We start from the raw sequence: 24,359 nt of genomic DNA on the forward strand, positions 1-24,359 counted from the left end.
TTTCATTTATTTTCTTACATACTTTGTTTAAAGGTTAATTGGAACTGCATTTAGGATTGCATTTGTCAATGGTTAGTCTAATAACATTTTGGAATGTACCCACATCAGTATTAAATACATTGTCATATTTATCAAGTATATCTTCAGTTGCAGAAATATTTTCAAAATTAACTGTAATAATTCCCATTTGCTCTGATGTTCTTTTGCTTAATAATGGAGTGTATTTACAATCAACAACCAAAAATTCAAGGTTATATTTCTTCCTATTCTTGCAATGGCTAATTACTAATTTGCACTTTCCCTTAGGCCTAACTGTATCTAAAGTCCACACTTCTAGGGTAGTGTCACGAGGCTTTAAATTGACATTAGGAATTAAATATTGAGGAATTACATTTATGCAAGCTCCACAATCTACTGTACTTGAAATTTGATTACTTTACCATTAACTTCAAAATCAGCTTCAATTAACTTATCCTTTTTAAAAGACACTTTAAGCAAATATTCACATTCAGATTCATCTGAACTACTCACATCAAAGTCATTGTCATTACCGGATACATAATTTATTTTTCTACTTTTACATTTAACAGCATAATGATTATATTTACCTCATTTTATACATTTCTTACCATGCGCTGGACACTTTTCCTTGCGCCGTTCATGTTTTTCCCCACAAAATTAGCAAGGGCGCAGCTTATTTGTAGGAATACTGGGTCTACTGGACTTAGGCCTACCTTCATTATTTTTATACCTAGGCCTACCATCATGGTCTGCATCGTGTCTGGTACCAGTAGTCTTTTCCTTTCTAGGCTTTTCTCTCACTTTGGCCACACTGTCATTGGTCTGGCGAGGAGTAGACTTGATGACGTCCATCTGCCTTTTGCTTGCTTGAAAGGCCACACACAAATCCAATGTCTTCTCACGGGTAAGGTCTTTAACTGCAAATAACTTCTGACGAAGATTGTCCTCAATGCATCCAAACACCACTTGGTCCCTCAGCTGCTTGTCTCGTTGGTTACCATAGTTGCAGTCCTTCACAAGAATCTTCAATCTAGTAACGTAGGTTTCCAATGTTTCGTTTGTTTCCTGCATACATCTTCGAAACTTGTACCTTGCTACAAGTTATTTCTTGTGCAGAGAAAAATAGACGTCAAATTTTGCCAAAACACCCTTCAACACATTGGCTGGATTAGGGTTACCGGTTGCTGGGACTGAAAATTCGAAAGAGTTGTAAATCTGTAAAAGTTCTTCACCTCCAATGTTTAAAAGTAGGGCCACCTTAGTCTCTTCAGGTTTATTGTCCTTCTCAGAAGCAAGTAAATAAATATCAAACCGTTGCTTAAAAGACTTCTATTTACGTTCGTTGTCGGACCCTAGGATAGCAGTGAATTTTGCTGGGGCTACAAGACCTTCCATCGACGAAGCCGTGTTTGCCGGTTGGGAACACTCAGTATTTTAGGCTTAATACACAAAATCTAAAAGGCCTTTACTGCATAATACGTGCTTAGTGAGTTCTAGATGTCGTTTTTAATAGCCGCTTATCACCATGTCTTGATGTCATATACTGGAGGTGATATTCATGATATAAACTCACATGTTACAACTTAACCTTATTGTACTGAGCGGGGTTACAACAACAACAACAACACACGCCGACATCTGGTGGTGGCATTAGGAATCATGGAACTGTTGTTAGTGTTCTCAACAATACAATTATCAAAATTACTGAATAATTATTAATAATATAACAGAGATGACTGGCAAAATCTAACCGAGACCTTTTGCGTCAATAGGCATAGCAGGAGATGATGATGATGATGAAATTAACTTTAAACGTTGTAAATACGTTACAATCTGGAAATTTGGAAACTTTTAGCTTGCTACTTAACATTAACTGCTAGATGATATCATTACTTTTAAGGAGTGATTCATCTTTTGAAAGGAAAGAAAAATGGTAAAGTCGTTTATAAATTTTGTGAGTAAACGTCAATAAACCGAGCTTTAGAAGCAGCAGCAATATGAACATCAGGGAAGAGTAGAAATTAATTTCATTATTAAAATAATGTTTTTCGTATATTTTCAATTAATTTATGTTATAATACAGTATTTATTATAATTATTACTACAGGAAAAAAGGGAAGTTAGCAGAGAAGAAGGACTGAATTTTGCCAGGAGACACGCAATGTTATTCATAGAAGCTTCTGCTAAAACTAAAGATGGTGTGCAGTGCGCCTTCGAAGAGCTTGTTCAAAAGGTAATAGAGCTTATAGCCTTCATATATCTTTTGCATGAATATGAGTTCAAGAGAGTTACTTTTGTTTTTGTGTATCAAGAGGCATTGATATTTAGTTACCATCAGTTAATGTGAAATATTCTATGATGTTCATTTTGTTGATTTAATTTTTATCTATTTTGTCTTGGCATCATTAATTGTATTTGGCTATAAGTCACATAGAGTATACTGTACTAAGGAACATTATTAATTTATCTCTGATTATATGCTTACATTGTTTGCTGTGTTAAGTCATCATTCGATTAATGTGTTATATTATAATTGTTTAATTTATTTTCGTTCCGTAACTGGAATACAAACCTACGCTATTTATTAGGGATGAGCCATTAAAATTTAGAGAGGGTTAACTACCCATCCTTCTAAGTAGGGGTGTTAGCTCACTACCACTGACACACCTATAATTGAGCTCACTTTGCTTGTGGCTCGGATGGTGAACGGTTATTGCTGCTCTTCATCCTCTCAAATATTTGGAATGCCATTAATGCTATTTTGCTTTCTCTTTTCAGTGTGTGTATGTTGACTTCAGACGGCCATGCGTACCTTCTCTGGTCCTGAAGGCAGCTCCTGCGGCACCTTCATGTCTGCGGAGGACACTGATCCTCACACCCTTTGCCCTACCTGCAGAAGTCAACAGTGTGATGTGGATAATAAGTTTTGAGTGTCAGGAGTGGTCTGCCTCCCAGTGGGAAAGGTTTTGGTGATGGTGAAAGAAGTCGTCTAAGGGAGACCCTTCTCCTTCAAAGGTTTCTTTGAAGCAGAAGAAACCCAAAGATGCTTCTTCCGCTTCCCAACTTTTCTCCAAAGCTCCTGCTCGTTTGGTCTCCTCCAGGGGACTGTCGAGTAGTAGTGCAGGCCGCTTAACTCCTGTACAACCTCAGTTCTTGAAAGACGGTGTTGCTTCCTCTTTCTCCTTTTCTGCAGGTTTGGCCACCCTTGTGGTTACCGGATCTGCCCTCCAAGGAGGCCCTGCTGCAGCTTCTTCGCAGTGGCACTAGCGCGCAACGTTCGTCAAGATCGGAGGTGGATCCTCTGGCTCTTGTCGACGTTGTGGTGTCAGAGGTGTCATCTGCTGCCCATTCTGCCTACGTTCGTAGACTGGGCTTCCCCCCCTTGGCGAATATCCATTGAGGGGAAGCAAAGTCCTTGGCGCATTTCTTGCGAGTGTTTCTGGGAAGTTCACTCATAGAGACTCCTCTTTGGAGGACTTCTGCTGAAGGTCAGCTTGCTTATCCTCCGGCCTGTAGAGGGCGTCACCGTTGGTGTAGTTCCCGACATGTTCGTCCTCTTCTTCGCCTCAGAGGTGCTTCTTTGCCATCGATGAAGAGACGCCTCTTTGGCTCTTCAGCCTCGTCATCGCAACCCTCCTCCTCGTCTGACGTCATCTGGTTCTCGACCTTCGCCTGCCTTCGGACCTTGTCCTGACAACGCAGCCGCTAGTCAACAAACTTCGGTTCTGGACTTTCCGCCTGAAGATCGCGTGCGATCCCCTTTGGAGGATGTTCGTCCTTCTGAAGGACACATCCTCTCTCCAGCTTGTCATCCTGCTGCCGCCAATGTTTGACTCTTCGATCTTGACTCATCGACCACCTGCCCATCCGTCTCCTACCTTATCTCCTGGTTCCTGACTTCCTACCGCTTGTCACTCTCCGTCTCGTCATTTGCCTGCGCGCTATTCACCTGCGCATGTTTCTCCGGTTTGTCCAAATGATCCTGTTCAACGCGCGCCTTCTGACCATCGTCGACCAACACATTGCTCGCCAGCATGCCAAGCTCTCACCAAGCACCGTTACCCCAAGCAATGCGTTGCTTTGGATTATGGCTCGCCTGAACTCGTGACTGCTGCCCTTTGGCAAACCTCTCGGAATTCTCCAGAGGTTTTTGCCGCTGGTTCTCATCAACACACTCCACGGCAACAGTCACCCAAATGTCAGCTTTCGCACGCATCAACAGATCATCGGACAGTGCATTCTCATCGTCAATCGTCACCTACGCGTCAGCGATCTCCGACTCAATATCCTGCACACACACACCAACGTTCACCCGCTTGTCACCTCTTGGCAACGCGCAAACATGCGCCTACTCCCCTGAGCTCTCCTCATCAACCGTCACCAGTTAGACAATGCTTGCCAACGCGTAGGCGCTCGCCAATGCATAGGAATGTACCACAACCTCGGCAGACAGACAGAGGTCGATACTTGGTCATCGTTCTCGGACTTCCAGGAAGTCTCGCCATCAGACAGAGGAACAGGTAGGTGTCCACAAGGACAAGGAACAGGAACGGAAAGGTAGGTGTTCGCCCTCCAGACCATCGGTCCTCTCACCTAGGATTATGAAAGTCATTTCCCACAGGTCTCCGTTGCCCCATTCCCCTTCCTGTAAGTGCATTACAGCGCGACCACTGGGGAAAGAAGGAAAGGACACTTCCAGGGAATTCAAGATTACAAAGATTCCGGCGCCTAAGGTAGACCCATGGTATCAAACAGTTCCAGAGAAGATTCCTCAAACGGAACCCCTTTCCTTCGGGGTATCTTTTTGACATCAACAGTGTCAGCAAGCAGCCCTGGTTAGCCGCCAACATTATGGAAAAATGCATAAAAAGAAAAATACAAATTTTTTTTTCTCTTTTTAGATTATTTATTTTCACTTATATTGTTTAGGTTGTATTTGTACAGTGATTTGTTTATTTTTTAATATTTTTGTATTGTTTAATGTGATTATCTCCAGTCCATCACTAAAAATTCTTCTTTTGGTTGAAGAGTAGCCGTGTCCTGCACCCAGCTGGGAACATATGCCAGAAATTTATGATAAGGTGAAGATTGTCAAAAAAATAAGGGTCACTTGGACAGATTATCTGAATTAAAGAATTCTGTATTGTAGCTTTTGAAAGTGCTAGGTGAGGGCAAGCAATGATTTCCTGGGGGTGATTCTTAGGATATTAGTGCAGTGGACACTTGAGGAAAAAAAAAAATACATTAGTGTCTCCATTAAGCTTGAAGTTTTTTATACCACCAGCTTGGAACTTTGTCTTGATTATAACTGCCAAGGTTTGCTGCTGATAACTTTTGTGTCTGGATATTTATTGTAGCGGTAGTGTTTCTTGGTAATATCATTGGACAACCCAGGCAACAGCAGCATACACACTGTGACAATCATTAATGTACTATAATATGTAGATTTTTGTAGCATGGCTTTAGGAAGTTACTATACTGTATATGATAGGGTATTTAGCTGTCCCTTTTTTAGTGTAGCAGTGAGGATAATAAGCCTTTTCTTAAAATATTTCTTAATTTTGTTTGTCTTTCTGATGTAAAGGTGAGAATGTAGACAGGTCTCATGTGTAACCTTGACTAATAATCCCTTTGATCCTGACTCTAGTAACAATTCAAATTGCATTTTTATTTAGCCCAAGTATATACACTGTTAGGTTGGTCTTTAATTATACTTATATATATATGTAGATAAAATATTTACAGGATTGATTTCTAAGAGGTTGTGTATGGAGATATTCATGTCTCTCCTGGTTTTTTGGGCTCAAGCCATGTCGTCCTGATGGAAGGTTCCTTTAAGTAGCTTCCTAGGGTATATTTGACTACAGTGATATTCCCAGAGAATTTAACTTAAGGTCTCCAGAATTCTAACTCCTGGCACGAATATCCTTAAAGTTTCCTTTTAGGATATTGCATATCAGGGGACGTATTCTTGACACGCCACATAGCAATCTGCACTCCGCATAGCGTTTACACTTCGAGGGGGAAAAGGGGCAAAATAAAAGAGGAGCCGTTATAAAGTTCCCTTCCTCCGTTACTGTTTGAGTACTCAGATGGCGTCATCATCGTCTGCCATCTTTATTCCTTTTTCTGTAGCGGTGTCGCTCGGTGGTTTTCCCAGTGATCTCGCTTTATCAGGATTTATTATGCAATCTCCAGCGTCTTCTGCCTCTGGAAAGTTGAGTATTTGATTCTTATGCTGTATAAATTTAGCTCTGGCCGTAAAGTAAGAATTAATACGAATTAAACTAATTTTTGGGCAGAGCTATTGCCTAGACCGGAGGTGCCTTCAGCGCTGTCGTTCGTAACGCATGAGTTATTTAGTTAGCCAGAACGACTTTCCCGGTATAATAGCTTAAATAAAAATAATTAGCTATTTAGTCTTCATTGCTAGGAATTAATTATATTATGCCGATAGTACTCGCATTACAGTGAACCCTCGTTAATCGCGGTAGATAGGTTCCAAACCCGGCCGCGATAGGTGAAATTCCGCGAAGTAGTGACATCATATTTACCTATTTATTTAACATGTATATTCGGACTTTTAAAACCTTCCCTTGTACGTAGTACTGTTAACAAACCACCCTTTAATGTACAGAACACTTAATGCATGTACTACAGCACCCTAAACTAAAACAGGCACAAATATTAAAGGCGATTTTATATCATGCGTTTCCTAAACACCTAAAAAGCACGATAAAAAATGGCAACCAATGTTTTGTTTACGTTCTTCTCTGATCATAATGAAGAAACAAACTCATTTAGTGTACACATATATTTATAGGTTAGTTTTTGCATCGATTATATTGATTATACAATATGTTGATTTTTTTATTACCAATGTTTTACTTTATTTTTCTTAGGATTTCCAAATGAAATGTTTTTCTTTATGACGCCGCCTGAAATGACGGCGTCATAAAGTACTGTACGCTCAGTAAACAACCACGCTCAGAACAAACAAGGCATTTAACGCGCATGATGATAGTGATAAATAATGATACAGTACAGTATTTACAGTAAAAGCATTTACAAAATATGTTACCTTACAAATATAATTTACCGTATCTATATAAAATCATACAGTACTGTACAGTACATATTGTACGTAGCAAAGCAGGAAAACAATTTACGAGAGAGAGAGAGAGAGAGAGAGAGAGAGAGAGAGATTGTTTTACGTACGTACTGTAAATGTAAATTTTAAACAAAAAAAAATCAATTTACGAGAGAGAGAGAGAGAGAGAGAGAGAGAGAGAGAGAGAGATTGTTTTACGTACGTAAATGTAAATTTTAAACAAAAAAAATATGATAGGTTACAACATGTAGACTTTTAAAACCTTCCCTTTAACTTTATGCATACAGTACAGTACTAAACTATAAAACAGGCACAAATACAGTTTTAGAATGTGAGAATATTAAAGTAAAAAATAAAGATTGTTACTGTACTCACCACGAAAGAAGTTCAAGAAAAACTTGAATGATGATGGCGATGAATTTGCTGCACAGTAGAAATGATGATGAAGCTGATGATGTGTTCTACTGTGCAGCCAGGTAGTATTTTACGTCTCTTCAGACGGAGGTGTCTTTTCCTGGGACACCTCTTCAACTTCTTCCTGGGAAACTTCTTCAATTTCTTCCGAAGGCGTACTAGCAGGAGGAACTGGCTCTTTTTTGCGAGGCTGGAAGAACATTGTGATCGGAAGTTGTTGCCGCTGCCTCTTTTTTCGATCTAAGAGCATCTTGTAGGGAGTCATTATGTCATCAACCTTGTTGCAGAATTGCATCGACCGAACCATATCCTCGTCCCACTCTTGCAACATTTCTTTCAACTCCTTCGCATGGTTGCAGGCCTTGGCAAGCCGTTCTAATGTTAAGCCCGTTTCTTCGACATTTTCTTGGGTCTCTTCCTGGGTTTCACTCTCTTCTTCGCTTGCCGATTTCGTCAGGTCTTCGAGGTCTGCGTCAGTTAGGGGCTGGGAATGGCAGTCCAACAACTCGTCGACGTCTTCAGTCGTCATGTCGCCAAACCCGTCACCTCCAATTATGGCAGCCAACTGCACAGATTTGCCTATTGCAGAGTGTTGGATTTCAGCAGGTGTAAATCCCTCGTCGTCGTAAATAATCTGGGGCCACAACTTCTTCCAGCTTGCATTCACAGTTGCAGGTTTCATCTCTTGAGGTGCCTTCTGAATATTCTGCAGGCACGTGGCTATGGTGTACTGCCGCCAGTACGCCTTCAAGTTAAAATCTTCATCCTCATTATCTTGGGCAGCATCCACACACGCAACGAGGTCCGCCAAGGTGTTCTTCGTGTAGAGGGCCTTGAACGCCCTGATAACCCCCTGGTCCATCGGTTGAATTAATGACGTGGTGTTGGGTGGCAGGAACTCAACCTGAATGCCCTCATGCGACAGGTCAGTTGCGTGTCCACCAGCGTTATCCATAAGGAGAAGGATCTTGAATGGCAAGCCCTTCTCTAAGAGATATTTGCTGACTTGCGGGATAAAACACTGATGGAACCAGTTGGAGGTCAGCATCTTCGTAATCCATGCTTTTTGATTATGCATCCAGTACACGGGAAGGAGATTCTTATTTTTATTTTTCAAAGCGCGAGGATTTTTCGACTTATAAATAAGCCCCGGCTTTAGCAAAAATCCAGCAGCATTGCCACACATCACGAGGGTAACGCGATCCTTGAATGCTTTAAAGCCAGAGGCTTTGGCTTCCTCTTTGAACAGGAAAGTTCGCGACGGCATTCTCTTCCAAAACAAGCCGGTCTCATCCATATTAAAGACTTGTTCCGGCTTGTATCCACCTTCGGCGATAATATTCTTGAACGTCTGGTTCGCGTAAGTTTCAGCAGCGGCAGTGTCAGCCGAAGCAGCCTCGCCATGCAGGGAAACGCTTTTCAGAGCGAAGCGTTTCTGAAACTTCGCGAACCATCCTTTGCTGGCGGAAAAACGTTGTTTCTGAGGCTGGGAATCAGTGGATGTCCCTGGTTGAGGATCATCTGCATCATCATCTTCTTCAGCTTGGTTGCCGTCGTCGTCTTGAGGTTCCTTTGCAGCAAAATTCTCATACAAGCTCAAAGCCTTTGTTTGTATCCAAGGCTATGTTCTTCTTCCGGCAGTCGGCAATCCACACAGCTAAAGCACCTTCCATGCGTACGATCGTTTTATTACGCGTTGTAACGACTCGCTTCGCTGATCTGCTAAAGGTGATTGCAGCCGTCTTTCTAATGTTCGCCTCGTCCTTCTTGATATAGCGAACAGTAGATTCGTTGATCCCAAAATGGCGTGCAGCGGACGCGTAACTTCTACCATCTTTTAACATATCGAGAAGCGTAACCTTCTCAGCAATCGTCATCATACTTTTGTGGCGTTTAGGCTCACTACCAGCCTTAGTAGAAGCAGAACGCTTGGGAGCCATTGTACAGTAGGATTTGACAAAAAGTTCAACTTAAAAAGGTCGCACACAGCACAGATTAAACTTCACAAACTTAAGAACGTCTACTCAGCGATACGCGGGAACAGAGAGTGGACGACCTGGGCCCGCGAGAACCTAGATGCGGGAAGCTGGAGATGATGGCAAAACACCAATCACAGGCTAGATAACAAAACTTGAGTTCTGATTCGTCATCTATCAGCGCTTGAACCAATCACAACCCGTCTTACAGTATATGATGCGTAGGTTACCAACTCATACAAGATACCTCGCGCATACCGTACGTACAGTATTAATAATAATAATAATAAATAATGATAATAATACAGTACAGTACTGTAATAATAATAATAATAATGATAATAATAATAATAACAATCATAATTTTATTAACAACAACAACAATAATAATAATAATAACAATAATAATAATAGCTTTACGTATGCTACAGTATTTTATTCTTTTGTAGGATGTCTCTCTCTCTCTCTCTCTCTCTCTCTCTCTCTCTCTCTCTCTCTCTCTCTCTCTCTCTCTCGTACGCTTATTTGAAATGTGATTTTTGCAACAAAGAATATTATTGGATGCAGTACTACGTACGTATACATACAAAAGATTCATGGAAAAGAAGCACATCCATTACATTTGTAGTACGTACAGTAGTAGCCATCAGCAGCCTTACACCATTCTAATATTGTATGACTGCATCTGATTTGCGTTTCATGTTCGATTTAATTTTACTACGTACTGTATACAGTACTGAATTATCGTATGATAATAATACAGTAATAATAATAATAATAATAATGATAATAATAATAACAATAATAATTTTATTAACAACAACAACAATAATAATAATAATAACAATAATAATACACGTAATAGCTTTACGTATGCTATTTTATTCTTTTGTAGGATCTCTCTCTCTCTCTCTCTCTCTCTCTCTCTCTCTCTCTCTCTCTCTCTCTCTCTCTCTCTCTCTCTCTCTCTCTCTCTCTCTCTCTCTCTCTCTATCTCTATCTCTCTCTCTCTCTCTCTCGTACACTTATTCGAAATGTGATTTTTGCAACAAAGAATATTATTGGATGCAGTACTACGTACGTATACATACAAAAGAATCATGGAAAAGATGCACATCCATTACATTTGTAGTATAGTAGCCATCAGCAGCCTTACACCATTCTAATATGGTATGACTGCATCTGACTTGCGTTTCATGTTCGATTTAATTTTACAGTACTACGTACTGTATACAGTACTGTATTATCGTATGATCACATTCTCTTTTCGTGTTTTATTTCTTTCTGTGCTGAATTATATATATGTAATGCAATGAACAATCAGTAAGAGCAGATATTACTAATTACAGTATTAATGGAATTACAGGTAACAAAATATCGTATTTGGGGGTCTTCAGATTTCGCGGTATTTTCGAATTTTCCGGAAAATCCGCGATATGTATATATATATGGGTTATGGAAAAAACCCGCGAAGTGGTGAATCCGCGATGGTCGAACCCCGAAGTAGCGAGGGTTCACTGTAGTTTCGGCGAATTAGGTAGCCGATCTTGTTTACTCTCTTGCATGATATAATAAGTGTTCCTAGTGTTATCAAATTTAAATGAAGATAATAGGCAATTTATACATATAAGATATATGGATTGCATATAAATTTCCTCTTCTAAGATAGTATACGAGAGAGCTTCGATGAGTTAGGTTGTCGATCTCACTGTCGCTAGGCTAGTAGCCCAGTGGCTTTAGTATACTTTCATACAATCTCCCCGGTTACCCCTATGTATAGGGTAATCCCTCCTTCCCTTTGAATGTAGCCTATGGCTACAATCTTAGTTGATCTTGCCTTGAATAGTCATTCTGGCAAGGTTAGGCTAGGGTTTTCTGTCCCTTCACCTAGCTACTGATGGTGAGCTTTGGGTTTGGGTCAGAACTTCAGAGTACTTGTCGTGTGCCGGCAACTGATCGACAGGGTGAATGTACTCCCTTGTCGGGCCTTGTTGGTTGGCATAGGAGGCTTGCCTCCCTAGACTGCACTTGAAGGGGTCATGTGAGTCCCCTTCTCCCTGTGGTTTAGTGACTAGTCCTGTGTTGCAGTCCCTAGGCTGAAGAATAACGTTTATTTTTCTGCCTAGGATGGCGCCGGGGCATTGGAACTCTGTTTCTCTATGATTAAGGGTGGCGGCTAGATGATGCCGGCCCCCCCCCCCCTTATTAGATTGGCAATCCCTAGGCTGGAGAATGTATTCTCCGTCTGCCTAGGGTGACGCCGATACTGAAACAGAGCTTCCTTTACGTGTGGTAGGACCGACATGCCGCCGGTTCCTCTCACATCTTATACAGGACCCTTTTCCCCTTCCCAATCTGTCCTTTAGTGATGGCCTAGCCATCACATCCCTGTGGTCGTTGTCCTACAATCTCGCCGATTGCCGACAGGCTGTAGGGCCAGCTTGGGCTTCTGCCTGTATGGCCTTGTCGTATAGCTTCCCTATCGGACATGAGCTCCAGGATAGCTGTATCGGCAGGTCTAGCTGCCGGCAGGAGACCCATTTGCCTTAGAGTGTTCTTCAGTCCTCCCTTGAGCTGCCATTCACATCCTACGACCGGCTGTTACCGGCACGGAGGTGGATGGGTGGAAGCTTGATTATGCCATATTCTCCCCCTCCATAAGAACACTCATTCCGGAGGAAGGTAGTGATACAGTGGCTAGTGCTGCCACTCTTGCATCACCCTTCACTCCTTGCTTTCTCTCTCTCTATTGGCTAGTGCCGCCAGCTTTGGCGACTGCCGGCCACTATCCTTGCCGGCAAGATGCAGGCTAGACTTGTGGTCCGACAGCCGTTAATTCACTGTCACATCTGACTGAGTTAGGCATTCCGGCCACTACCCTGTCACATTGAATGCTGACGGGGATAGTGTGCCGACAGCCAGTGTCCCGCAGGTGTCCGGCAAGTCGCCAGCCATTAAATTATCAAATTTGTGCCAATGAATTGAACCTTAGTTACTAGCCTTGCCGGTTGCATGCCGGCAGCAACTATGGTATATGTATATACTGTAGCCAGTACTTCTGTAGTATAGTGTATACTGCAGACAGAAAACTATAGTATAAAAGTATACAGTACTTAAATTTTCCAACATAGTCTGTGTATCCAAGTGCAGTCTATTGTTGAGACCTTATAAGATTGGGAAAGGAATTCCCTCTCTTTATACTGATAAATGATCAGTTATTTTGATCCTTATTATTAATAATTTGTTGGAAGTGGGTGTTGTTTACACTACTCTATACTTATAGGCTAGGCTCTTCCATCGGGCCTCTTAAGTTGGATAACCCTAGAATTAATATTGAGGGAGGTCACAGCAATTGGCTGGGCGGGAAACACACGTATGTGTCTTTTCTATTTCATTTCTAGCTTATCTATCCTAAGCTATATGCAATAAAATAAAATGGAAAATATTATTATAATATCAGTTTGTCTAGTGAGATAGACTACGTTATACTCATTTTATTTTCCTCTCTTTACAGGAGGACCATGTGAAGTGCGATAGTGTTTTCTGCAACGTCCGTAGCAGGAACTTCTATGGACATCTGGGGTGTAGGACACACTCCCGCTGTTCCATAACCAAGGGACCTCTCAAATACTGGGACCCGCAGGTATGTACAGTATGTAAGGACCTGATGAATGCGGCTTTTGAAAATCCCAAGACAACGGAGTCAAGGGATGCAGCTCGGGACAAGCTGCATAAAGGGGTTCGTGGCTTTCAAAAGAATTCCACGGGGCCTTACCTCCCTAGTGAGCGTATGAGAGCCCTTCTCTTCCCTAACGCATCTGCGGATGCTGTTATTCCTCAGCCTCACCCTGAGATCCCTTGCATCCAGCTATCTGTCGACACGGATGTCTTGGATGCGATGAAGGACATCCATCTAGATGATGAGAGGATGTCAGAGGTGTCAGAAGACACCGAAAAGGACCTTCGTGCGGAAGGCCAAGATAAGGAGTCAGTAATGGCTCCAGAGACGGAAGAGGATGAGGTCGAAACAGTCTCTGTTTCGTCGGTTCCTGCCCCAGAACCAGTGCCCTCTACGTCCTCCGCTCCTCATCCTGAAAGGTCGGACGAATATCTGTTTGCCTTTAAGGCTATGATGGAAATGTTCGAGAAGAAGAGCGAACAAAGGAAAGCTGCTTTCAGGAAGGAGATTCTTCAGATAACAGCTTCCCGTGGGTCTCAGCGGAGACTCGATGTAAAGGATCTTCCCTCGTGTTCCGAGGTAAACCCATAGAGGCATGCCGAGTACATGCTGATCACAAAAGGTAAGATCTTTGTTTCAGAGAAGCTGGGAACAGTCCCTATAGAGGACATTGAGTTCTGGCCCAGCTTTGAGTCCTATCCAGACTGCTTCGTTCGTCTTAGGACGAAACCTGTATCCAAGGAGGAGAAAGAGCCTAAGGAGGTCATAGTGTTTGACCACGCGAAGGCTCAGGCATTGTGAGCCAGCAGTTTGAAGGACAGGGGCTTCACCAATTCGAAGGTGCCGGCCCTAAGCAAGAAGCATCCCTCTTTTCTTGCTCCAGCAACTATGGCTTTCCCCTTTGCGGAAAAGTCCTTTAAGGCAGTGATTAAGGCAGTAGATGCCGGGAAATCTTGCCCTACACTGGAGGAGTGTAGGCCTCTTTCCCTAGCTTTGCCAACCTATCACAAAGACTGGAAGGATATTCAGCTTACCTTCTCAGTCGGGAAGTTGGAGGCTGATATCGCTGGACGTCAGTTCAGTGAAAACCTCCCCAAGTTGTCCGAGTTTCTCTTGCGAAGAGAACAAGATACAAAGGAGAGGCTAGCTGCCTCTCTGTCCCTCCAGGTGTCTATGGAGGCAATTGCCAGTGAACAGAGATCCTTGGATATGTTCATGGTCATGGCCAAGACACATTCGGCAACCCTGACTAAAGACTTCTACAGCTTTGTTAGGGCAAGGAGGGCTTGTAGAGAGTTCGTGTTGGCCTCGGCTGGGGTCAAACATAAACCAAGGAAGTTGATATCTTCCAATATTTGGGGGAAAGACCTATTCCCAAATGAATTGGTCAAAGAGATAGTCGACAAGGCCGCCACGGAGAATAGAAATCTTCTCCAGAAGTGGGGCATGTCAGCTAAGAGGAAGTCTTCTCCGGATGAGGGTCCCCAAAAGACAAAGAGACCAAGACTGCCTTCTCGCCTTGCTAGACAACAACTTCCCATGACCGCGGTGCCCCAGATGGTGGCACCTACCTACCAGATGGTACCCCAGCAGGTGGTGACTCAGTCACCAGCCTATGCTCCTGCCTATGAGAGGCAGACCACTACCTTTCGCCCTAAAAGTAGGGATTGAGGTAGAGATTCCTCTAGACATCCCTCAAGAGGAAGAGGGGCTTGGGGAGCACGCGGTGAAGGAGGCAAGCCCTCCGGAAACCAGAAGCAATGAGATGCTCCCGGTAGGAGGAAGACTCCGACTCTTCCGGGATCGTTAGACCTTTGATCCCTGGGCCCACAGCCTAATCAAGAACGGACTAGGTTGGAGCTGGAAGACAGCTCCACCATCTTTTCCTCAGTTCTTCCAATACTCCACCCCCGTTCTAGAAGAATATACCCGAGAGCTCTTGAGCAAACGTGTGGTAAAGAGGGCAAAGTCCATCAAATTCCAAGGAAGGCTGTTTTGTGTTCCCAAGAAGGACTCAGACAAACTCAGAGTCATTCTGGATTTGTCACCACTCAACAAGTTTATCGAGAACGACAAGTTCAAGATGCTGACCCTTCAACACATAAGGGCCCTGTTGCCCAAAAGGGCATACACAGTCTCCATAGACATGGCAGATGCCTATTGGCACATTCCGATCAATCGCCAACTCAACTCCTACCTAGGATTCAGGATACAAAAAAGAAAGTACGCTTTCAGAGCCATGCCCTTCGGACTAAACATAGCACCAAGGATCTTCACGAAGCTTGCAGAAGCAGTCGTTCAACAACTATGCCTACAAGGTGTCTAGGTGGTATCCTATCTGGACGATTGGCTGGTGTGGGCAGCATCCGAGTTGGAATGCATGCAAGCGTCCAAGAAAGGGATCCAGTTCCTGGAACATCTAGGATTCAAGATCAACACCAAAAAGTCTCGACTATCTCCAGCTCAGAAATTCCAATGGCTAGGCATACATTGGGACCTACAGTCACATCGTCTCTCCATTCCATTAAAGAAGAGGAGAGAGATAGCGGGGTCTGTCAAGAGACTTCTAAAATCCGACAGGTTTTCAAGACGCCAACAGGAGAGAGTGCTGGGCTCCCTTCAGTTCGCATCAGTGACAGACCCAGTGCTAAGAGCACAGCTAAAAGATGCGTCAGGAGTCTGGAGAAGATACGCATCAAACGTTCGAAGAGATCTAAGAAGACCAATACTGATTCGGCTACGATCACTTCTCAGGCCATGGTCGGAGGCCAGGAACTTCAAGAGGTCAACACCTCTGCAACCGCCTCCACCTTCAGTCGTCATCCATACGGATGCATCATTGGAAGGATGGGGAGGCCACTCTCATCAACGCAGAGTTCAAGGAACTTGGTCCTCTCTATTCAAGACCTTTCATATCAACATTCTGGAGGCTATGGCAGTCTTCCTCACAATAAGGAAATTATCCCCTCACCCTTCAGTCCACATAAGACTGATTTTGGACAGCGAGGGTGTAATGAGATGTCTGAATCGCCAAGGCTCGAGATCGCCTCAACTCAACCAAGTGATGTTGGCCATCTTCCGCTTAGCAGAAAAGAAGAGATGGCACTTGTCAGCAGTTCACTTTCAAGGGTTCCGCAATGTGACAGCGGATGCTCTATCCAGGATAACTCCGATAGAGTCAGAATGGTCCCTAGACGCAGGATCATTCTCCTTCATCTTACATCAAGTCCCGGAACTGCAGATCGACCTCTTCGCAACGAGCGACAACAAGAAACTTCCTCGATACATAGCCTCGTACGAGGACCCTCTAGCGGAAGCAGTGGACGCCATGTCCCTCGACTGGAACAAATGGGACAGGATTTACCTTTTCCCTCCACTCAACCTGCTGATGAAGGTTCTCAACAAGCTGAGATCTTTTCAAGGAACAGCAGCCCTAGTGGCTCCCAGGGGGCCCGGAGCAACTGGTTCCCCTTAATTTTGGAATTACAGCCAAGGCTGATTCCCCTGCCGGACCCAGTTCTATCTCAACAAGTACAGAAGTCGACTGTTTTCGCTTCATTACAGAAAACCCAAGACCCTCATCTCATGATTTTCTATCCCTAGCAGTAAAGGAAAGGTTTGGGATCTCGAAAGAAAGTATAGACTTCTTAGAGGAATATAAGTAAAAATCTACCAAAAGACAATACGAGTCATCTTGGAAGAAGTGGGTGGCCTTTGTCAAGGCAAGAAATCCAAAGGAAATCTCGATAGATTTCTGCCTTTCTTTCTTTATTCATCATGAAGAAGGTTTAGCAGCCAACACGATAACTACGTGTATATCTGCCTTGACCAGACCCTTGCTTTATGCTTTCCAACTAGACTTGTCTAATGAGATTTTTAACAAAATCCCTAAGGCCTGTGCCAGGTTCAGGCCTGCAGCACCTCCAAGGCCCATTTCATGGTCTTTGGATAAGGTACTACATTTTGCTTCAAGTTTGGACAACGATACTTGCTCTTTGAAAGATTTGACTCAAAAAGTTCTATTCTTGTTTGCTCTAGCCTCAGGGGCTAGAGTTGGTGAAATAGTGGCCTTGTCTAGGGAAGAATGCCATATCCAGTTTGCTGAAACGGGAGAGCCAAATCTCTTTCCTGACCCAACATTTCTCGCCAAAAATGAGTTACCCACTAAGCCTAAGAGATGGGGTCCCTGGAGAATCTGCCCTCGGAAGGAAGATCTCTCGCTGTGTCCAGTGGAGGGTCTAAAGGTCTATCTTCGTAGAACTTCAGACTTCAAGGGAGGGCAGCTTTTTAAAGGTGAAACATCTGGCTCAAACTTATCCCTGAAACAACTAAGGGCAAAGATCACCTACTTCATTCGCAGAGCGAATCCTGACAGTACACCCGCAGGTCATGATCCCAGAAAAATTGCTTCTTCGTTAAATTTCTTCCAGCTCATGGATTTCGAGAGCCTTCGCCCGTTTACTGGATGGAAGTCATCCAGAGTGTTTTTTAAACTCTACGCGAAGCAAGTGCAAGAATTAAAACGATTCGTGGTAGCGGTAGGTAGTGTACTAAAACCTGTCGCTTAGTGCTGCGAGGAACAGTGAATTATGTGGGACTAATTGTATAGGGTGTACATGGTGGCACTTTATAGTGCAACATGGTGAGTGAAATGTTATCATGGTGACATTATGGACTATTCCAGTGTACAAAGGTGATGAAACACAGACTGAACACTAAGTGCCATGTGTTTTTTACATAAGTGTAAATAGCAGTCTTCTCAGAAAGACATTAGAAAATTTATTAAATTTTCATATGAGTGGCAAAAGATTGTTTTCAGGTAAAATAAATACAGTGAACCCTCGCTACTTCGCGGTTCGACAATCGCGGATTCACCACTTCGCGGGGTTTTCCCATAACCCATATATATATACATATCGCGGATTTTCCGGAAAATTCGAAAATACCGCGAAATCTGAAGATAACCAAATACGATATTTTGTTACCTGTAATTCCATTAATACTGTAATTAGTAATATCTGCTCTTACTGATTGTTCATTGCATTACATATGATATATAATTCAGCACAGAAAGAAATAAAACACGAAAAGAGAATGTGATCATACGATAATTCAGTACGTAGTAAAATTAAATCGAACATGAAACGCAAATCAGATGCAGTCATACCATATTAGAATGGTGTGTACTGTAATGGATGTGCTTCTTTTCCATGAATCTTTTGTATGTATACGTACGTAGTACAGTACTGCATCCAATAATATTCTTTGTTGCAAAAATCACATTTCGAATAAGTACTGTAAGCGTACGAGAGAGAGAGAGAGAAAGAGAGAGAGAGAGAGAGAGAGAGAGAGGCGTAAAATAGCGTACGTACGTAAATTTTTATTATTATTGTTATTATTATTATTATTGTTGTTGTTGTTAATAAAATTATTATTGTTATTATTATTAATCATTATTATTACTGTATTATTATTACTGTACAGTATTATTATCATTATTTATTATTATTATGGTATTGTACTTAATCTACGTACGTTCAGTATGCGCGGGGGCATCTTCTATGAGTAACCAACGCACCATAGTACTGTAAGACGGGTTGTGATTGGTTCAAGCGCTGATAGATGACGAATCAAAACTCAAGTTTTGTTATCTAGCCTGTGATTGGTGTTTTGCCCGCATCTTCTACCCGCAGCATCAAAGTTCTCGCGGGGCTGCATCGTTCACTTTCTCTTTCCGCGTATTGCTGAGTAGACGTTCTTAACTTTGTGAAGTTTAATCTGTGCTGTGTGCGACTGTTTTAAGTTGAACTTTTTGTTGAACTTTCTGTTACAATGGCTCCCAAGCGTTCTGCTTCTAGTAAGGCTGGTAGTGAGCCTAAACGCCACCGAAGAATGATGACGATAGCTGAGAAGGTTACGCTTCTCGACATGTTAAAAGATGGTAGAAGTTACGCGGCCGCCGGCCGCCATTTTGGCATCAACGAATCCACCGTTCGCTACATCAAGAAGGACGAGGCGAACATTAGAAAGACTGCTGCAATCACCTTTAGCAGATCAGCGAAGCGAGTCGTTACAACGCGTAATAAAACGATCGTACGCATGGAAGGTGCTTTAGCTGTGTGGATTGCCGACTGCCGGAAGAAGAACATAGCGTTGGATACGAACACCATCCAAACAAAGGCTTTGAGCTTGTATGAGAATTTTGCTGCAAAGGAACCTAAAGAGGACGACGGCAACCATGCTGAAGATGATGATGATGCAGATGATCCTCAACCAGGGACATCCACTGATTCCCAGCCTCAGAAACGTTTTTCCGCAAGCAAAGGATGGTTCGCGAAGTTTCAGAAACGCTTCGCCCTGAAAAGCGTTTCCCTGCATGGGGAGTCTGCTTCCGCTGACACTGCCGCTGCTGAAACTTACGTGAACCAGACTTTCAAGAACATTATCGCTGAAGGTGGATACAAGCCGGAACAAGTCTTTAATATGGATGAAACCGGCTTGTTTTGGAAGAGAATGCCGTCGCGAACTTTCCTGTTCAAAGAGGAAGCCAAAGCCTCTGGCTTTAAGGCATTCAAGGATCGCGTTACCCTCGTGATGTGTGGCAATGCTGCTGGATTTTTGTTAAAGCCGGGGCTTATTTATAAGTCGAAAAATCCTCGCGCTTTGAAAAATAAAAATAAGAATCTCCTTCCCGTGTACTGGATGCATAATCAAAAAGCATGGATTACGAAGATGCTGACCTCCAACTGGTTCCACCAGTGTTTCATCCCGCAAGTCCATGAATATCTCTTGGAGAAGGGCTTGCCATTCAAGATCCTTCTCCTTATGGATAACGCTGGTGGACACGCAACTGACCTGTCGCGTGAGGGCGTTCAGGTTGAGTTCCTGCCACCCAACACCACGTCATTAATTCAACCAATGGACCAGGGGGTTATCAGGGCGTTCAAGGCCCTCTACACGAAGAATACCTTGGCGGACCTCGTTGCGTGTGTGGATGCTGCCCAAGATGACGAGGATGAAGACTTCAACTTGAAGGCGTACTGGCGGCAGTACACCATAGCCACGTGCCTGCAGAATATTCAAAAGGCACTTCAAGAGATGAAACCTGCAACCGTAAATGCGAGCTGGAAGAAGCTGTGGCCCGATATTGTTTACGACGACAAGGGATTTACTCCGTCGGAAATCCAACACTCTGCAATACGGAAATCTGTGCAGTTTTTCTGCCATAATTGGGGGTGACGGGTTTGGCGACATGACGACTGAAGACGTCGACGAGTTGTTGGACTGCCATTCCCAGCCCCTAACTGACGCAGACCTCGAAGACCTGACGAAATCGGCAAGTGAGGAAGAGAGTGAGGGTACCCAGGAAGAGACCCAAGAAAATGTCGAAGAAACGGGCTTAACATTAGAACGGCTCGCCAAGTTCTGCAACCATATGAAGGAGGCGAAAGAAATGTTGCAAGAGTGGGACGAGGATATGGTTCGCTCGATGCAATTCTGCAACAAGGTTGATGACATCACGACTCCCTACAGGATGCTCTTGGATCGAAAAAAGAAGCAGCGGCAACAACTTCCGATCACAATGTTTTTTCAGCCTCGCAAAAAAGAGCCAGTTCCTCCTGCTAGTACACCTTCGGAAGAAATTGAAGAAGTTGAAGAGGTGTCCCAGGAAAAGACATCTCCGTCTGAAGAGACGTAAAATACTATCATTGACTGCACAGTAGAACACATCATCAGCTTCATCATCATCATTTCTACTGTGCAGCAAATTCATCGCCATCGTCATTCAAGTTTTTCTTGAACTTCTTTCGTGGTGAGTACAGTAACAATCTTTATTTTTTACTTTAACCTGTTTTATAGTTTAGTAATGTACGTACTGTATGCATTAAGTTAAAGGGAAGGTTTTAAAAGTCTACATGTTGTAACCTATCATATTTTTTTTGTTTAAAATTTACATTTACGTACGTAAAACAATCTCTCTCTCTCTCTCTCTCTCTCTCTCTCTCTCTCTCTCTCTCTCTCTCTCTCTCTCTCTCTCTCTCAAATTGTTTTCCTGCTTTGCTACGTACAAGTACTGTATAATTTATATTTGTAAGGTAACATATTTTGTAAATGCTTTTACTGTAAATACTGTATGTACTGTATCATTATTTATCACTATCATCATGCGTGTTAAATGCCTTGTTTGTTCTGAGCGTGGTTGTTTACTGAGCGTACACGCCGTCGTTTCAGGCGGCGTCATAAAGAAAAAGATTTCATTTGGAAGTCCTAAGAAAAATACGTAAACTAAAACATTGGTAATAAAAAAATCAACATACAGTACTGTATAATCAATATAATCGATGCAAAAACTAACCATACGTACATATATGTGTACACTAAATGAGTTTGTTTCTTCATTATGATCAGAGATGAACGTAAACAAAACATTGGTTGCCATTTTTTATCGTGCTTTTTAGGTGTTTAGGAAACACATGATATAAAATCGCCTTTAATATTTGTGCCTGTTTTAGTTTAGGGTGCTGTAGTACATGCATTAAGTGTTCTGTACATTAAAGGGTGGTTTGTTAACAGTACTACGTACAAGGGAAGGTTTTAAAAGTCCGAATATACATGTTAAATAAATAGGTAAATATGCTGTCACTACTTCGCGGATTTTCACCTATCGCGCCCGCGTCTGGAACCTATCTACCGCGATAAACGAGGGTTCACTGTATTTCTGATTTATTCTGCTTGTCTATGTTAGAAAATTTTACTTCACTTGCATTTTATGTTGTTATAAATGTTTGCTGAATTTTTATTTATTGTTTGACAATAAATGATGCATTGTTTTGTGCGTCTTATTTCGCCCTAAACATTTTAATAAAGTTATGTGAGAGCATTCATTTCATTCATTATTATTCTGCATAAGTATATCGAGCAAAGTTAGTAACTTTGTTCCGATACGTAAGCAAACCTTTCTAGCTAGAACTAACTTGTTTCAATACGAGATACAATCTCGTCTGTTACGGTACAGCTATACCTTAGTTGCTATGGTGGCTGACATGAATCTGTGTTCATATCCTAAATACAAACTTTGGCTAAAGACATACCGAGATACCTGTATGTCCCTTTGAATGCTAGGTTGGTTACATAAAATATACAACTTCGAGACTTTTTCCCGAGTCTAGTTCGATTCTTCCCTGTAGGGGGCAGGAAGCACTAACATGGTATACGATTAGAAGAAATGACATATAACGGTAATGTCATAGGTCTCTTAGGTCTGGATGACCAAGGAAATGTTGTCTTGAAGTTTATGGCACAACTGGGAAATCCACGGATACATTAATGCTCTGGTAAACTTCCATCAGGACGACATGGCTTGAGCCCAAAAAACAGATTTTGAGAGAAGCGAAAAATCTATTTTTGGGTGAGATAGCCATGTCATCCTGATGGTCCCGCCCTCCTTTCTATGAAAGGGCTTGGCAGGATCCCTCCCGATAATACTGTATCTATAAGTACTAGTTCCACGCTACAAGGAATAAAGATGGCGGTCAATGATGATGCCATCTGAGTACTCAAACAGTAACGGAGGAAGGGAACTTTATAACGGCTCCTCTTTTATTTTGCCACTTTTCCCCCTCCAAGCGTAAACGCTATGCGGAGTGCAGATTGCTATGTGGCGTGTCAAGAATACGTCCCCTGATATTATGCGATATCCTAAAAGGAAACTTTAAGGATATTCGTGCCAGGAGTTAGAATTCTGGAGACCTTAAGTTATATCCTCTGGGAATATCACTGTAGTCAAATATACCCTAGGAAGCTACTTAAAGGAACCTTCCATCAGGACGACATGGCCATCTCACCCAAAAATAGATTTTTCGCTTCGCTCAAAATCCGTTTTGTATACCTGCATTTTCATATTGTATCTTTTTTTTTCTTAAATTTTCTAATAAATGTATGTTGTTGTTAATCCTCTTTCAATACGCTTCCTCAAGCGATATGTCAACCCTTCCAGCCTGATTTTTTTTTTTCTCCTGCCTTTGTGATATTTCTTTTCCTCTCCTAATGGTCTATTACCTTTAAATCAAATTATTTCTTACCTAGAACGCATGCTGCTCCTGTAATTTAGGAATATGGTCATAGCACTGCGGATAGAGATGGGGAACCCAAGAAAAGACAGAGAAATTTAAGGTTCTAGCTGGGTCCCCTTGCCCAGTATATGATCAAGGGGTGGTGCCCAGTTCATTCTTGATTGGTTACTCTTTGCCTAGATCTCTGGGCATTCCACTGGTTTTCTTTTTTTTTTTGTGTGTAGTGAACGTTGGAATGAGGCCGACATTCGGACACTAGGCAGTCTGTGTGCTACATCTGGCCACAGTCTGCAAACCACTACATCGTAATGGCAGTAGAGCAAGCTTTCGGGCCTGCCCTCTCAGCTCGCCGTTCAGGAACCTCTGCTAGCCTTCAACACCCCTCGATACTAGTGGATGCCCGGCAAAGAACCTTGGGTGCCTCTCCCCTGAAGAGGAAAAGAGGGGTCTCAGATACCAATCTCGTCCTCTAAGTTGAAACTGACCCCTGTGAGGCCATCAACATCAAGGCCAAGCCTCCCTGGGTCTCCTTCCACGCTCTCTCCTGGCTCACTGCCACCCCAGTCAAGGGAACATCACAAGGAACACGTGTCACTCTCCTCCCTTCCGCTTTCAGAAGAAGACTCCCCTCGTTACTAGAGCACTCCACCTCCAGAAGAAACCAGAAAGGACAGACCATCAAGGCCTTCCATGTTGGAGAAGTACCTTCTACCTCGCAAGTAGTCGAAGGATTCCAAGATGTTGCCAAAGTCCTCCTCAAGGACTGCCAAACTCATAGGAATCTTCAATCACCCTAGAGATGACAGTGACCCACCCCGAGACGAGCTCTCGTGGTTGGACGAAGGAGACTTCGCTGGCAGTCCCACTTCAGAGGGGGAACAGAAAGTCAGAAAATCCATTTTGGCAGGTTCGGACTCTAATGAGGGTTCTCAACAGGTTTGGCAACCTAGAGGTACCCCCCTATGAGGGCAAAGACACATTCCTAGACCATGTATTTGGCACTCAAAATCCCTCAAAGTCCAATGCAGCTTTGCTCTGGTCTCAGGGGCTGAAGAGTGCTAGGGCTAAGATCGCCTTATGGCTCT

General features: G+C 42.9%; 1 protein-coding gene across 1 annotated transcript in view; it reads left to right on the plus strand.

Annotated features, from left to right (window-relative positions):
* Positions 1–24,359, plus strand: part of LOC137646993 (ras-related protein Rab-18-like) — a 129,814-nt gene that overhangs the window by 98,034 nt on the left and 7,421 nt on the right. Inside the window, exon 4 of the mRNA XM_068380078.1 lies at positions 2,129–2,254. Within this exon, the coding sequence (XP_068236179.1) occupies positions 2,129–2,254 (126 nt within the window). The remainder of the gene's footprint in view (positions 1–2,128; positions 2,255–24,359) is intronic.

The sequence above is a fragment of the Palaemon carinicauda genome, chromosome 9 (genome assembly GCF_036898095.1).
Source record: "Palaemon carinicauda isolate YSFRI2023 chromosome 9, ASM3689809v2, whole genome shotgun sequence".
Lineage (NCBI taxonomy): Eukaryota > Metazoa > Arthropoda > Malacostraca > Decapoda > Palaemonidae > Palaemon > Palaemon carinicauda.